This window comes from Myotis nattereri (genome assembly GCF_964212035.1).
Source record: "Myotis nattereri genome assembly, chromosome: 4".
In the NCBI taxonomy this organism is placed as follows: Eukaryota; Metazoa; Chordata; class Mammalia; order Chiroptera; family Vespertilionidae; genus Myotis; species Myotis nattereri.
In genome coordinates this window covers 82,591,482-82,605,958 of record NC_138079.1, presented here as the reverse complement: position 1 = coordinate 82,605,958, position 14,477 = coordinate 82,591,482, and the positions used below count along the sequence as shown (strand labels likewise).

General features: G+C 48.2%; 1 protein-coding gene across 1 annotated transcript; it reads left to right on the top strand.

Moving 5' to 3' along the window:
- The first annotated feature begins 7,684 nt into the window (after window positions 1–7,684).
- On the top strand, window positions 7,685–14,253 carry TBL2 (transducin beta like 2). Its single transcript, XM_081090434.1, has 7 exons — window positions 7,685–9,220; window positions 11,256–11,386; window positions 11,631–11,815; window positions 12,274–12,425; window positions 12,761–12,887; window positions 13,237–13,389; window positions 13,618–14,253. Exons 1-7 carry the CDS (start codon window positions 9,091–9,093, stop codon window positions 14,078–14,080), a joined length of 1,341 nt encoding a protein of 446 aa, XP_080946560.1. The 5' UTR covers window positions 7,685–9,090; the 3' UTR covers window positions 14,081–14,253.
- Window positions 14,254–14,477: the final 224 nt, after the last annotated feature.

Below are 14,477 nucleotides of genomic sequence, written 5' to 3'. Positions count from 1 at the left end.
ATGGTCAGCGTATCTTGCTCTGGAATGGAGAGTCGGTTGGCAGTGGGAGGTGGCTTCTGAGCTGGAGAGCCACTGGAGGGCTATGACTAGAGGTGGGACGAGATTCGATACTAACTTCTGAACAGGATTCCTCTGAGTGCCAAGTTGAGAACAGGCCGCCATGGGGCGATGGTGAAAGTAAGGCAGCCGGCTTTAGGCTGTGGCTGTCATCCAGGCGGGAGAGGACCCTCACCTTGGAAATCCTCCCTCCATGGCCAGGAGAGGGTTCACAGAGGCTCACTACTTTCCAAGTTGGAAGAGGGCAGAGCTGGGATCCAGGAGTGGAAGTGACAGGGCCACCCATCAGAACCATCCAGGAGGAGAAACGTGCTGCTGCAGAGAGCAGTGTTGTCCCCACTGTGCAAGATGTGCACACTGACCGGGTGGCCGCTTGGCTGGGATGTCTTACAAGGAACTGATACTTCAGATGGGAGTTGGGGTAAAAGACCCCAACACTTCATTGATCCTTTCATTGATCCATTGAACAAATATTCCCTGAGAGCCTGCTGTGAAGCAGGCGATGTCGTGGCTCTCGGGATTCTGTTCACTGCTGAACTCCTCTCATGGAGCTGACCATTCAGGCCTGGCAAGTTTGAATCCTCTCATATCTCAGAACTTCTGGGGGCATTTGCCGGATACAAACAGTCTTCTGTGGGCTTTGCCCTTCTCATTCATATAGAATAATAACAATAACTGCATACCTATGCAGTGTTTACTACATGCCAAGCTATTCTAAGGGCTTTATCCCTACCCAATCCCTACCATACCTACCTCTACAGGCCTGTTGTGAGGATTTGAGAGTAAATATAAGCCCTGGTCAAGTACCGGGTAGCTCAGTTGCTTAGAGCGTCATCCCAGTACACCAAGGTTGCAGGTTTAATCCCCAGTCAGGGCACATCTAAGAATCAACCATGACTGACTGAATAAATAGGTGGAATAACAAATTAATATCTCTCTCTCCCTCTCCTTCCCTACCTCCCTCTCAGAGCAATTTTTAAAAATATATATAAAGCACAACAGTGCCTGGCAAAGAACACTACATAAGAGTTATCATAATATCCCCATTTCACAGATGAAAACTTGAGGCACGGAGAGGTTAACTAGCCCCAGGTTGCATGCTTAATGAGGTGCCCACTCAGACTGTCTGACTCATCTCTGCCGTTAGACACTTCTCTTTACTGTGCAGTGACAGGTGCACACAAACTTAAAATGCTATTTGCTGCTGCAGGCCATGACTTGAAGCGGCTCTTTGAAAGGTAACATCCTGGCAGTGTGTGCTCTGCTGTTTTTCACCCACTCATAACCCACCGGGAAGATGCTCACAAGACATCCCCTTGGCTCTGTGTCCTTCTCTAGGTGCCACCTTCCCGTGAGGGAGTTGTCTTGCTCTCCCTCTCCCTCTCCCCTCCCAATTACCCACAGCGGCCTGCCTTTGGGCTCCTCCTCCCACCTTCGGCCTAGCCATACCCCAGGACTGATTCTTTCACCGAGGTCCCTTGACTCCTTAGTTGCCAAATCCCACAACCACTTTGCATGCTCTTGTCTTTCCCCAGCCCCCAGACCATCTTCTTCAACCACTCTCCTTTTGAATCCCAAATTCCTGGCAGGCTTTCCTTCCTCCTTCCTGACGGTGCCTTCCTGCTGTGGGAGCCTCCTCCTCCACCAGTCCCTTTCCCTGGCCTGCTTCCCTCTCACTATGGCAAGTCCCAGGCAATCCCATCCCCTCCACCTCTCTCCGGAGGACCTACTCTGTGTCTGTCTTGCTGGGCCCCCAGAGCTACACAACCACATATCCAACTGCCACCCTGACCCCTCCGTCTGAATGTTCCACAGCTTCCTTAACCTTAAAGGGGTCAAAACAGAACTCATCATTCCTAAGACTGTACCCCAAGTCTTCCCCCTCAAACCTGGTCCTCTCCATGCGCTCCATCCTCAGGGAAGGTGCCACCATTCAGACACTTGTGTAAGCTGCAAACAGTCCTTCCTGGCTCCTCCCCACACCCCACTACCCTGTAGTATCTGTTACAGAGGCCTGGCCAGTTGACATGGTAAGCATTCATCTCCACAGTCACTTCCCTGGCCCAACAGAACATTGTCTTTGCATGAGCCTCCTGTGTCCCTTACAGCTGCTCTTCAAACTTAACTGTGCATTTAAATAATTTGTTTTTTGGGGGGGTCGGGGGAGGGCTTTAAAAATCATGATTAGGTCCAGTCTGGATTAATTAAAAAAGAATCTCTGGTTATGGGGTTTAGACATCGGCATCTTTTAAGGTATTCCCAATATGCAACCAAGGTTAAGAGCCACTGTAATAGAGGCTTTGAGCTGCAAATTATATATATATATATATATATATATATATATATATATATATATATATATATATGTATATATATATATATATATATATATATATATATAGCCCAAGTTAGATTAATTCTGATTCAGAGACTTTAATGTGTATCAGAAATCACTTAGTGGGCATGTTAAATACAGATTGCCAGGCCCCCACTTCTAAAGTTTCTGAGTCAGCAAATCTGGGATGAAGTCTAAGAATTTGTATTTCTTTTTTTAAAAATATACTTTCATTGATTTCAGAGAAGAAGGGAGAGGGAGAGATAGAAACATCAATGATGAGAGAGAATCATTAATTGGCTGCCTTCTGCATGCCCCCTACTGGGGATTGAGCCCGCAACCCCAGGCATGTGCCCTTGACTGGAATCGAACCCGGGACCCTTCAGTTCACAGGCTGACACTCTATCCACTGAGCCAAACCGGGTAGGGCAGAATTTGCATTTCTAATGATGCTGGGTCCAGGGCTCAAACTTTGAAAATCACTGATTAAACAATGACAAAATTTATCGTTCCACCTAACACAGGCCAGAGGTAGGGAAGACTCCAATCAATGCAAGGTGGATCTTCAATTGCAGATTGAAGTTATGTTTCCATTGCTTCTTTGGCTCCTACTTCCCTCCAATGATGCCAGGTTTTTGAACAGATGTTCAAGGTGCTTTGTGACTGGGCCCTGCTACCCCTGCAGCCTCATTTCTCTCCACAGCCTCCTTCCCTTCACATCCCAAGGAGTCCAGTGGTTCCTGGGATGCATCATTCCATTTTGCCTTTACAAGTAAGACCTGATCAGCCCATGAGGGAGGCAGGCCTAAACTTTTTTTTTTAACAATTTTTCTCAAAGTTGACATACAATATTACATTAGTTTCAGGTGTATAACCCAGTGAATAACATTATATAACTTACTAAGTGATAATCCCAATAAATCTAGTAACCATCTGACACCATACATAGTTATTACAATGTTATTGATTATACTAGAGGCCTGGTGCATGAATTCATGCACAGGTGGGATCCAGCCAGCCCGCCCATCCAGCCAGCCTGCCCGATCTGGGCTGATTGAAGCCGGGTCGGCAGGGGGTAGGGCAGCCGTGGGCAAACTATGGCCCGCGGGCTGGATCCGGCCCATTTGAAATGAATAAAACTATTGAAAAAAAAGACTGTACCCTTTTATGTAATGATGTTTACTTTGAATTTATATTAGTTCACACAAACACTCCATCCATGCTTTTGTTCTGGCCCTCCAGTCCAGTTTAAGAACCCATTGTGGCCCTCGAGTCAAAAAGTTTGCCCACCCCTGGGGTAGGGGCTTTGGGAGGTTGGCCAGCTGGCCCCACCCCTGATTGGGCTGGTTGCCTGGCTGCTGGTCACAGTGACCAGTCGTTCTGGTCATTCTGCTTGCTTGGCTTTTATATATATAGACTAGAGGCCCGGTGCACAAAAATTTGTGCACTCGGGGGGGTCCCTCAGCCCAGCCTGTGCCCTCTCTCAGTCTGGGACCCCTTGGGGGATATCCACCTGCTTGCTTAGGCCCACTCCCCGGGGGATCAGGCCTAAGCTGGCAGTCAGCCATCCCTCTGGCAGCCTAGGAGCCCTCAGGGGATGTCCACTTGCCAGCGGGGAGCAGGCCTAAGCTGCAGTCAGACATCCTTAGTGCTGCTGAGGAGGCTGGAGAGGCTCCCACAACCACCACTGTGCTGGCAGCCATCAGCATGGCTTGTGGCTGAGCAGAGCTCCCTTTGTGGGAGCGCACTGACCATCAGGGAGCAGCTCCTGCATTGAGCGTCTGCCCCATGGTGGTCAGTGTGTATCATAGTGACCAGTCATTACCAGTTGTTCTGCTGTTAGGGTCAATTTGCATATTACCCTTTTATTATATAGGATAGAGGCCTGGTGCATGGGTGGGGGCCAGCTGGTTTGCCCTGAAGGGTGTCCCGGATCAGGGTGGGGGTACCACTGGGGTGCCTGGCCAGCCTGGGTGAGGGGCTGAGGGCCGTTTTCAGGCTGGCCATACCCCCCAGCGACCCAAGCTCCCAGCCTCTCCTTTTTTTCTTTTTTTTTCTCAGATTTATTTATCTTCTATAACTGAAACTTTGTAGCCTTGAGCAGAGCCCAGGTCTGGCCAGGGCAGGCAGGAAGCTTGGCTTCCTCCATCGCCGAGGGCAACCCAAGCCTCCTGCTCACTCCAGCTCTGTGACCACCGCCATCTTAGTTGGGTTAATTTGCTCCTGATTGGCTGGTGTGTGTGGCTGGTGGGCGTGGCTTGAGCGTAGCGGAGGGATAGTTAATTTGCATGTTTCTCTTTTATTATATAGGATTTCCTCTGTTGTACTTTTACCATCCCTGTGACCATTCCATAATTACCAATTTGTACTTAATTCCTCCACCTTTTTCACCCATCTCTCTAACCCCCTCCCATCTTTTGAAAACCCAGTCCCCCAACCCTCTTCCTCTCAGACTCTGTGTCTGAGTCTGTTTTGATTTTGTTTGTTTTGTTCTTTAGATTTCACATATCAGTGAAATCATATGGTATTTGTCTTTCTCTAAGCATAATACCCTCTAGGCCAGGGGTGGGCAAACTTTTTGACTCGAGGGCCACAATGGGTTCTTAAACTGAACTGGAGGGCCGGAACAAAAGCATGGATGGAGTGTTTGTGTGAACTAATATAAATTCAAAGTGAACATCATTACATAAAAGGGTACGGTCTTTTTTTTTTTTTTTTTTAGTTTTATTCATTTCAAATGCGCCGGATCCAGCCTGCAGGCCATAATTTGCCCACGGCTGCCCTAGGCCCATCCATGCTGTCACAAATGGTAAGATTTCATTCCTTTTTATGGCCAAGTAATATTCCATTGTATAAATGTACCACAGCTTTTTTATCCACTCATCTATTGATGGGCACTTGGGTTGCTTCCATAGCCTGGCTATTGCAAATAATGCTGCAATGAACATAGGGATGCATATATTCTTTCAAATTAGTGTTTGGGGCTTCTTTGGGCAAATCCCCAAAAATGGAATGGCTGGTTCATATAGAGGCATAGACTTTTCTGTCACCCTGGACATACCCCTTCTTTTTTTTTCTTTCTTTTTTATAAATTTTATTGATTTTTTACAGAGAGGGAGAGGGATAGAGAGTTAGAAACATCGATGAGAGAGAAACATCGATCAGCTGCCTCCTGCACACCTTCCACTGGGGTTGTGCCCGAAACCAAGGTACATGCCCTTGACTGGAATCGAACCTGGGACCTTTCAGTCCTCAGGCTGATGCTCTATCCACTGAGCCAAACCGGTCAGGGCTGAACATACACCTTCTTACTGCATCCTTTCTCTGATCCCATCTGCAACACTCAGACAGGCTGTTATAGTCACTCCCTTCTGTACAGGAATCAGTTCTTCCTCCACACCTTTGCTCATGCCTTGTTTCCCACCTAGAATTCCCTCCTATTCTCTGCTTCACCTGTAAAAATGCCCACCTCTGAAGGTATAGCCAGGTCTTGATGCCCCTCAAAAGTCATTGGCAGATCTCCCTCCTGATCTGCCCAGCTTTGCCAAATCCTTCTGCATGTTGACCTTGGCTTCTAAGTGGGCTTGAGGATAAGGATAAGACCTTACTTAACACATCCCAGTGGTGTGTGAGAGGAGGGTGGATTAGGAGTGTAGCAGACCCAAGTTTGACTCTGGACTCTATCCCTGGCTTCTTTGTCGACCTTGGGCAGTGGTTGGCAAACTGCGGCTCGGCAAACTGTGGCTTGTGAGCCACATGCGGCTCTTTGACCCCTTCAGTGTGGCTCTTCCACAAAATACCGGCTCTTCCACAAAATACTTACTTCTGCGCATGGGCCACGAAGTTTCAATTGCACTGTATGTGCGCGCCCGCATGTGGTATTTTATGGAAGAGCCACACTGAAGGGGCCAAAGAGCCACATGTGGCTCGTGAGCCGCGGTTTGCCGACCACGGACCTTGGGTAAGTTACTTGACCTGAGCTTATTTTTTTTTCACCTGTTTAAAGTTATTTCATAGCATCTCAAAGTTCTCTATAAAGGACAACTAAGCCCTGGCCATGCACCAGGAGGGTTTGGGTTTGATTCCAGGTCATGGGTACATACCTGGGTTGCAAGTTGGATCCCACCCCCAGTCAGGCACCTGTGGGAGGCAACTAATCGATGTGTCTCTCTCACAGTGGATGTTTCTCTTTTTCTCCACTCTCTCTCTTTCTCTCCTCTTCCCCTCTCTCTAAAAATCAATGGAAAAGTATTGTCACTCCTCAGGTGACAATCAAAAATAAAATAAATAAAAATAAAAAGAACTGAATTCGTGATGTGAAAGAATTTTGTATCCTTGACTGAGCTGTACACAGCTGAGCCCTACTCTTGCTTCTCTCTGTCCTCCACGTCAATAGACTGAAGTCATAGATCTGCATGTGTACTCAGATTCACTCTTCACCTGTGTGACCTCTGAAAAGTCACTTACTGAGCACCTCCTGGAGCAGCGGTTCTCAACCTGTGTGTCGCCAACCTGTGAGTTGAGATCCCTTTGGGGGTCGAACGACCCTTTCACAGGGGTCGCCTAAGACCATCGGAAAACACATATATAATTACATATTGTTTTTGTGATTAATCACTATGCTTTCATTATGTTCAATTTGTAACAATGAAAATACATCCTGCATATCAGATATTTACATGACGATTCATAACAGTAGCAACATTACAGTTATGAAGTAGCCACGAAAATAATTTTATGGTTGGGGGTCACCACAACATGAGGAACTGTATTAAAGGGTCGCGGCATTAGGAAGGTTGAGAACCACTGTCCTAGAGCATCCGTCTCCTAATCCGTAGGATGGGAATATGAGAGGATTAAATGAAATGCAAAGTTCCAGGATCAATCAATGTCACATGCAAAATGCTTGATGAATGAAATTCTTCTTAAGTACAGCTTTGTCTCTAGGTAGTGGAGAAAGTGGTCCTTGGCTGGGCCTATAGTTCCAAAAAGCAAATTAGGAGGAAAAGCCCCAGGATGCTCTGGACACCCCCTCTAGCCCTCCCTACCCCACTGCCCACAGCTCAGTCAGTGCCATCACACACACACAAGCACACACACACACACACACACACACACACACAGGACAAAAGGGAAGGAAAAGAGGAAAAGAGGCCGGCCCCTCCATTTGCTCTGACTGGATCTGCTTCCTCACCAAGGCTGTGGGTGTGTCTCTCTGTCATTTAGTCTCTGCAGCAGCTCTCTCCTCAGGGGGACTTTCTAAAGACCAGAGTCTGCACTGTCAGGTGGGCATGGAAATGTTTGAATCTGGAATCTCTGACCCTAATACTTCTCCAACTTGCTGTGGGTTTCAGGGCTGGGAGGCCCACAGAGCATGTCTGTTCTGGAACTATTCCCTCTTCAACCAAGCATGTCTAATCTAAATTCTATTATTAGTCTTTCAGAATATCTTCCTTTTCTGTGAAATCTGAATAAGTTCTATAGATTGTATCAATGCCACTTTCCTGGTTTTGATATTACACTATAGTTATGGAAGATGTTAGTTACATTGGGGAAAACTGGGTAAAGGGTACATGGAACCTTCCTGTTCATTTTTTTTTTTTTTCAACTCACTGTGAATCTTTGTTTGAAAATAAGAAATGTCTTGCCCTGATCAGGTGGCTCAGTTTGTTGGAGCACTTTCCCATGAACCAAAAGATTGCAGGTTCGATGCCACTCAGGGTTGGTACAGGAGGCGACTGATCAATCTCTCTCTCTCTCTCTCTAAAAATTAAAAAACAAACAAACATATATTCTTGGTTGAGGATTAAAAAAAGAAATGTTTTGTTAAAATTTTTTTCAAATTCCTCTCCACTCCCCAGGCTGCCCTTAATTCTAGGCCCTTATCAGCCCCCTGTTGGATCCTAGCAAACACCTCCTGGTTTCCCTTCTGTCTTTGGTCTTGGCACCCATTAGTCCATCCAGAAAATTTTGAAGACACCAATTTTGCCCTCTTCTCCCTGTAATAACCAGTGGAGGTTCATCTCTGCTTGTTGGATTGAGCTGGCTGCCCCTCAAGGCCCAGACCTTTCCAGTCTTACTAGCTGCCTTTTAAAAAATATATTTTTTTACTGATTTCAAAGAGGAAGGGAGAGGGAGAGATAGAAACATCAATGATGAGAGAGAATCATTGATTGGCTGCCTCCCGCATGCCCCCACAACCCGGGCATGTGCCCTTGACCAGAAATGAACCCGGGACCTCTCAGTCTGAAGGTCAAGGCTCTATCCACTAAGCCAAACCCGCTAGGGCTTACCTGCTACTTTTTATTTTGCTCATGCTCTGCCTCCCCAACAGCATTCCTCCTTCTCAGGTCTTTGCTGAGGCTGTCCCACACTCCAATTCCAGGACTACTCTTTCCCTCCTCCATTAACAGTAAAAGCCTATCTGAATTTCCCTTGATGCTAAGACTTTCCCCCTAACGACCAGGCCCCGCCCCTTGGGACGCGCCAACGATCAGGCCCCGCCCCTCGGGACGCTCAATGGTCAGGCCCCGCCCCTCGGACGCTCCAACGACCAGGCCCCGCCCCTCGGGAAGCTCCAGGCCCCGCCTCTCGAGGTGCTTTAACGGTCAGGCCCCGCCCCGCGTGCGTGCGCGGCCCTGCGGAGACGTGCAGGCGCCCGCGTAGCCTGAAGCTGAGGTGGCAGCCCTCCGGCCAACATGGAGCTTCCACAGATGTCGGAGCTGATGGGAGTGTCGCTCTTGCTCGGGCTGCTGGCCCTGATGGCGACGGCGGCGGTAGCGCGGGGGTGGCTACGCGCAGAGGAGGAGACTGGCGGCCGGCCTGCCGGTTAGTGGGGCCGGGGCGGGCAGGGGCAGCCTGCGGCGACCTCGCTTCCGACTTCCCCGTGGTCCGACCTCCGGTCCAGGCCCGAGGGGTGCCGGCTCCCCCTGGGCCTCCGTTTCTCCTCTTGAGGAATGAATGAGCTTCGCTTCCGACCAGAGATGCCGCCTGGCCGGGCTGGTCGCGCCCCTTCGGAAAGGCTAGCGAGAACCTGGGCCCCACGCTGCCGCCTACTCGGTGGCCGAGGCCAAGCCACTCGGCCTTTTGAGTCTCAGGTTGCTGCGAGATCGCTTCTAAACTCCCCCAAGCGCTCTACTTGTTCGTTCTTTTATGAAAATGGGCGGGGAGGCGAGGGACGGGCCGACATTCGTTTGTAAGCACTCTGACTAGTTCCCTGATTTATTGTGTCCCTACGATCTCAGCAGGCTTTGGGGTCTTTTCCTTTAGGGAGTCCACTGTGGGGCAATGGAGGAGAACATCTAAAAATGTAAGAGAAAAATAGAGTGTCAGAGGTTTCCTAGAAGAGGTTAGTACTAGACACAGGAAACCCAGGGGTGGGAGTGGTCAGCCCTGCTGTCTTATTTATTTATTTTTTTTGTTGGGGGGGGGGCTCAAGGAAATCTTCACTGAGAGTAGGGAACACGAGAGATGTGGTCTTAAGGCAAGCATGTCAAACTCAAAGGCCAACACGGGCCAAATGAACAAGGTTTAAGTTTACGTGGGCCGCAAAAAAACAAAAGCTCCAATTTTCATAGAAACGGAGGTTTATTTCGATAGAGACATGCTGACTACAAAGGGCTGAAATAAATGAGTAATCAGTAACAAAGTTGTAGAACATTTTAATAAAAATTAATATTTTTTCTTGAGCATTAACTTACCAGACCCTGAATAACTACAAATTAATAAGCGTGACGCAAGTAAACCTCTTTTTCTTGTTCTCCGAAAGCAAAACATTTCCTGTTGCGCACCCCAAACAAGTCAGTCCAAGACTAATGACGCGGCAATCGGCTGCTAAAATATTCGCCGCTAGTATTAGTAGAGAGAAATGGTGCGCCTGCGTGTAAGGCGCGGAAGGGAAATGAATGCAATACGATTATAGCCATCAGCCATTAGCGAACGTTGTAGTTTGTTATTAATAATTATGTATAACAGGATATTGTAAAAATTAAGTTACGAAATTTTTATTAAAACGTTTCTTACGTATCGGCTGGGCCGCAGAAATATTCGTTGTGGGCCGAATGCGGCCCAAGTTTGACGTGCTTGTCTTAAGGCATAAGAGTTTGCCGGAGGCCAAGGAAGGAAAAACATTCCTGGCAATGACATCATGCACAAAGGCAAGGAGCCCTCAACAGCATTTGGTATGACTTGGGGGTTGGGGGGGCGGTGTCTGTTAGTGGCTGGAGAGGTAAGCAGAGGGCAGATTGCAGCCATCTTTGCATTTGGGCCTCAGGAGTGTTTTTTCTTGTAGGAATTGAGGAGTGTCTGTCGTGACTGTTGGATCACTTTGCACCTGGCCTGGTTCTCAATTAAATTAGCTATTTCATGCAAATGTGACTGGCACCATTTCTGGCGCAGTGAGTGGTGACTGTCCCTCAGTTCTGAGTCCTTTGAGCCTTTAATGCTTGTGTTGGGTACTCTACTTGTCATTTTGTATGTATTATCCAACTCTCACAACTTTAAGGAAACCAAGGCCCAGAGCAGTTGAGTAACTTACCAAGGTTCAGTTGTGCACATCATTCCCTATAGAGGGCTGTCCGGTCAAGGATCTCCATCCCACTGGCATGCTGTGTACCCACTCAGCCAGCCCCGAGAGGGTGCCTTTTCTAATCTGCATGGAGGTGCTGTATTGACTGACAGCAAGCAGCCTCCTCAAGGTCACAGTCCAAAGCCTCCAATTTTGCCTGCATCACTCTCTCTTGTTGAGGACAGGGGCCATATCTGGCCATCTCTTGTTGCTTCCCTCAATGCCTGGCCAATTATAGGTGGTTAGTAAATGCTTATTGAGTGAGGAATGGGTGGATGACGTGGCCCTTCCTTATAGGCCAAAAAGCAAATGGATTTCCACTTGACAAGTCCTCGAGATCCAAGAAGCAGAAACAGCAACAGCATATTCGTAAGGAGAAGCCTCAACAACACAACTTCACCCACCGTCTCCTGGCTGCAGCACTGAAGGTACATGGGTACCATGCACAAAACACATACAGATTTTTCCTTTGTAGTATTCTGTGCATATTACTGACCCCTTGGTCTCTGACCAAAGTCAGTCTGGATGCCACATTCTGTCCCTTCTCATCACATCCCATCAGCATCTTGCTATTAATCCAGGCTATAGTGCCCTGGAGTCATGGCTGCACATTAGGGTTCCCCATCTGCCCAAGGGGTTCCTATTCACACTTCTTGCATACCTTCCCCCTAGAGCCACAGTGGGAACATATCTTGCATGGACTTTAGCAGCAATGGCAAGTACCTGGCCACCTGTGCAGATGATCGCACCGTCCGCATCTGGAGCACAAAGGACTTCCTACAGCGGGAGCACCGCAGCATGAGGGCCAATGTGGAGCTGGACCATGCCACCCTGGTGCGCTTCAGCCCTGACTGCAGGTGGGACAGGATGGAGCCTCAGGTTTGCCTGTAGAAGCCCAGTCCCAAGTTTATGGCTTTCCCGTATCTGGTTTGGGATAGTGAGGGCAGGGACTCTCCCTTTGAGTAGCAGAAAGAGAGCATCCAGACAGATTGAGCACTGCGTGGGGCTCCCCAGAGGGTTATGCTGCTGTATAGCAAGGAAGCAACTTGGGAAGTAGCAAGGTCTGGCTTCCAGATTAGTCTTGGAAGCTATAATGATTTTCAAAGCCCTAGAGAAACTAAATGAGCAAAAGCTATTAAAAGTCTATCTTATGAGGAGTTGTAAGAGATTTTGAACCAAGGGGTAAAATTGTAAGGCTGGATTATAGGGCATGAGGGGAGGTCTTGATTTTCTTCAGAATCTAGCATAGGACCTGGCATACATAGGACTATGTTCAAATGAATGAATGAATTACTTGTCTGCCACCTGTCTTTAGAGCCTTTATTGTCTGGCTGGCCAATGGCGATACCCTCCGTGTCTTCAAGATGACCAAGCGAGAGGATGGGGGATATACCTTCACAGCCACCCCAGAGGACTTTCCTAAAAAGCACAAGGCACCTGTCATCAACATTGGCATTGCTGACACAGGTAAGAGACGTTCAGAGGGTGGACCTTGCCCAAGGCAGGAGGGCATGGCCCTAGTTATATGTGCTGAATGAGTTAATGCTGCCTTTCAGCATTTTGCTCAGCCCCAGCATGATAAAGAGGCTCTGTGTTCTCCTGGAGTCTGGGAGCCATAGTAAATCTCTAGGGAAGGCAGGTAAGAGCCACATTCTTTAGCAAAATCTTTATCTGTGTTGACCCTTGGCCCTGGAGGGGAGCAAGGATACTTTGGGCAGCAGAGGCCTTGATAAGATGTCTCCTTAGAGATTGATAATTGGTCAAGTAATTGACCTCAGCTTATGTCACTCCTCACTCCTCAGGAAAGTTCATCATGACTGCTTCCAGTGACACAACTGTCCTCATCTGGAATCTGAAAGGTCAGGTGTTGTCTACCATTAACACCAACCAGATGAACAATGCACATGCTGCTATATCCCCTTGTAGCAGGTGAGGAAGGAGGGACTTTGGCATCTGGGATGGATAGAGGATGGGCCTGGGGGGTGGGGACAGAGCAGTGAGCCAGCTATAAATAATGGAAAGAGCATACAGTGTGGAATCAGGACACCTAGATTTAAGGCCTAGTCTCTCTTTCTTCATCTATCGTTTTTAGATGGGAGTACTATGTATCTTATAGCATGGCTATGTAGGTAAACTGAGATGTCTATAAAAGCACTTTAAAAAGATAATGTTATTTAGGTGTAAGATTATTAAATTTCTCAAGGAAGAGGCTTAATTGATTTGTAGAAACAAGATGCCCTTAAAATTAAGTTTTAAAGGAACCCGGCTTTTATGGCAGGTTTGTGGCCTCATGTGGCTTCACCCCAGATGTCAAAGTTTGGGAAGTCTGCTTTGGGAAAAAAGGTGACTTCCAAGAGGTTGTACGAGCCTTTGAACTGAAGGGTCACTCAGCAGCTGTCCACTTCTTTGCTTTCTCCAATGACTCCCGGAGGTAAGTTCTCTCTGATTTCTTACCAGTAGCTCTCAGCCCTTCTTGGTAAACAGGGTCTTTCCGGCTATCTCTGCAGCAGCTCTAAAGTGGGTGGGGTGCCTGACCCTCACTCAGCGGGAAGTAGACATAGCAGTGAAGTTGGCTTCCTAGTTGGAGCTCTTAGTGCTGCTCAAGTGCTCTCTCCTCCAGGGTGTGTTGGCACTAGAGTTGTGATTTTCTATGCTGCAGGATGGCCTCTGTCTCCAGGGATGGTACATGGAAACTGTGGGACACAGATGTGGAATACAAGCAGCAGCAGGACCCCTACTTGCTGAGGACAGGCCGCTTTGAAGAGGCGAGCACCATCCCCTGCCGCCTGGCACTGTCCCCTGATGCTCAGGTCTTGGCTTTGGCCAGTGGCAGCAGTATTCATCTCTACAATACCCGGCGGGGTGAGAAAGAAGAGTGCTTTGAGCAGGTCCATGGGGAATATATCACTGACTTGTCCTTTGATATCACTGGTCGACTTCTGGCCTCCTGTGGGGACCGAGCAGTGCGGCTGTTTCATAACTCCCCTGGCCATCGGGCAGTGGTAGAAGAAATGCAGAGCCTCCTGAAACGGACCTCCAATGAGAGCACCCGCCGGAGGCTGCAACAGCAGCTAACCCAGGCCCAGGAGGCCCTGAAGAGCCTGGGTGCCTTGAAGAAATGACTCTGAAGGGTGTAGCAGGAAGGATCTGGCCTTCTGTTGCCACCACTGCTGCCACTTTTCTTCCCAGGTACTCACCAGCTGGAAACCTTTTGAAAGGGTATCCTGTTTTTTTTAATGGTGGCCCCTCTACCCCCCACCCCCACCCCCCCTTCCATTGAAGCTGTTCTTGCCTATGTGATCTCTTTCTCTTCTTGCTGGTTGACTCCTAGCCTTACTTGATCTCCCAACATAATGACCAAGGTGCTTTCTCCTGAGCCCAAGGGGCAGAATCTATCTTCACTGGTCATTGAGGAGAGTGGTAAATAGAAGAGACAGGAAACATGGTCTTTGACCTTCTGGTACCCAAAGAAGTTTGTAATTTTAGAGGCAAAACCTAAAGAATGCCCAAGTACTGCCC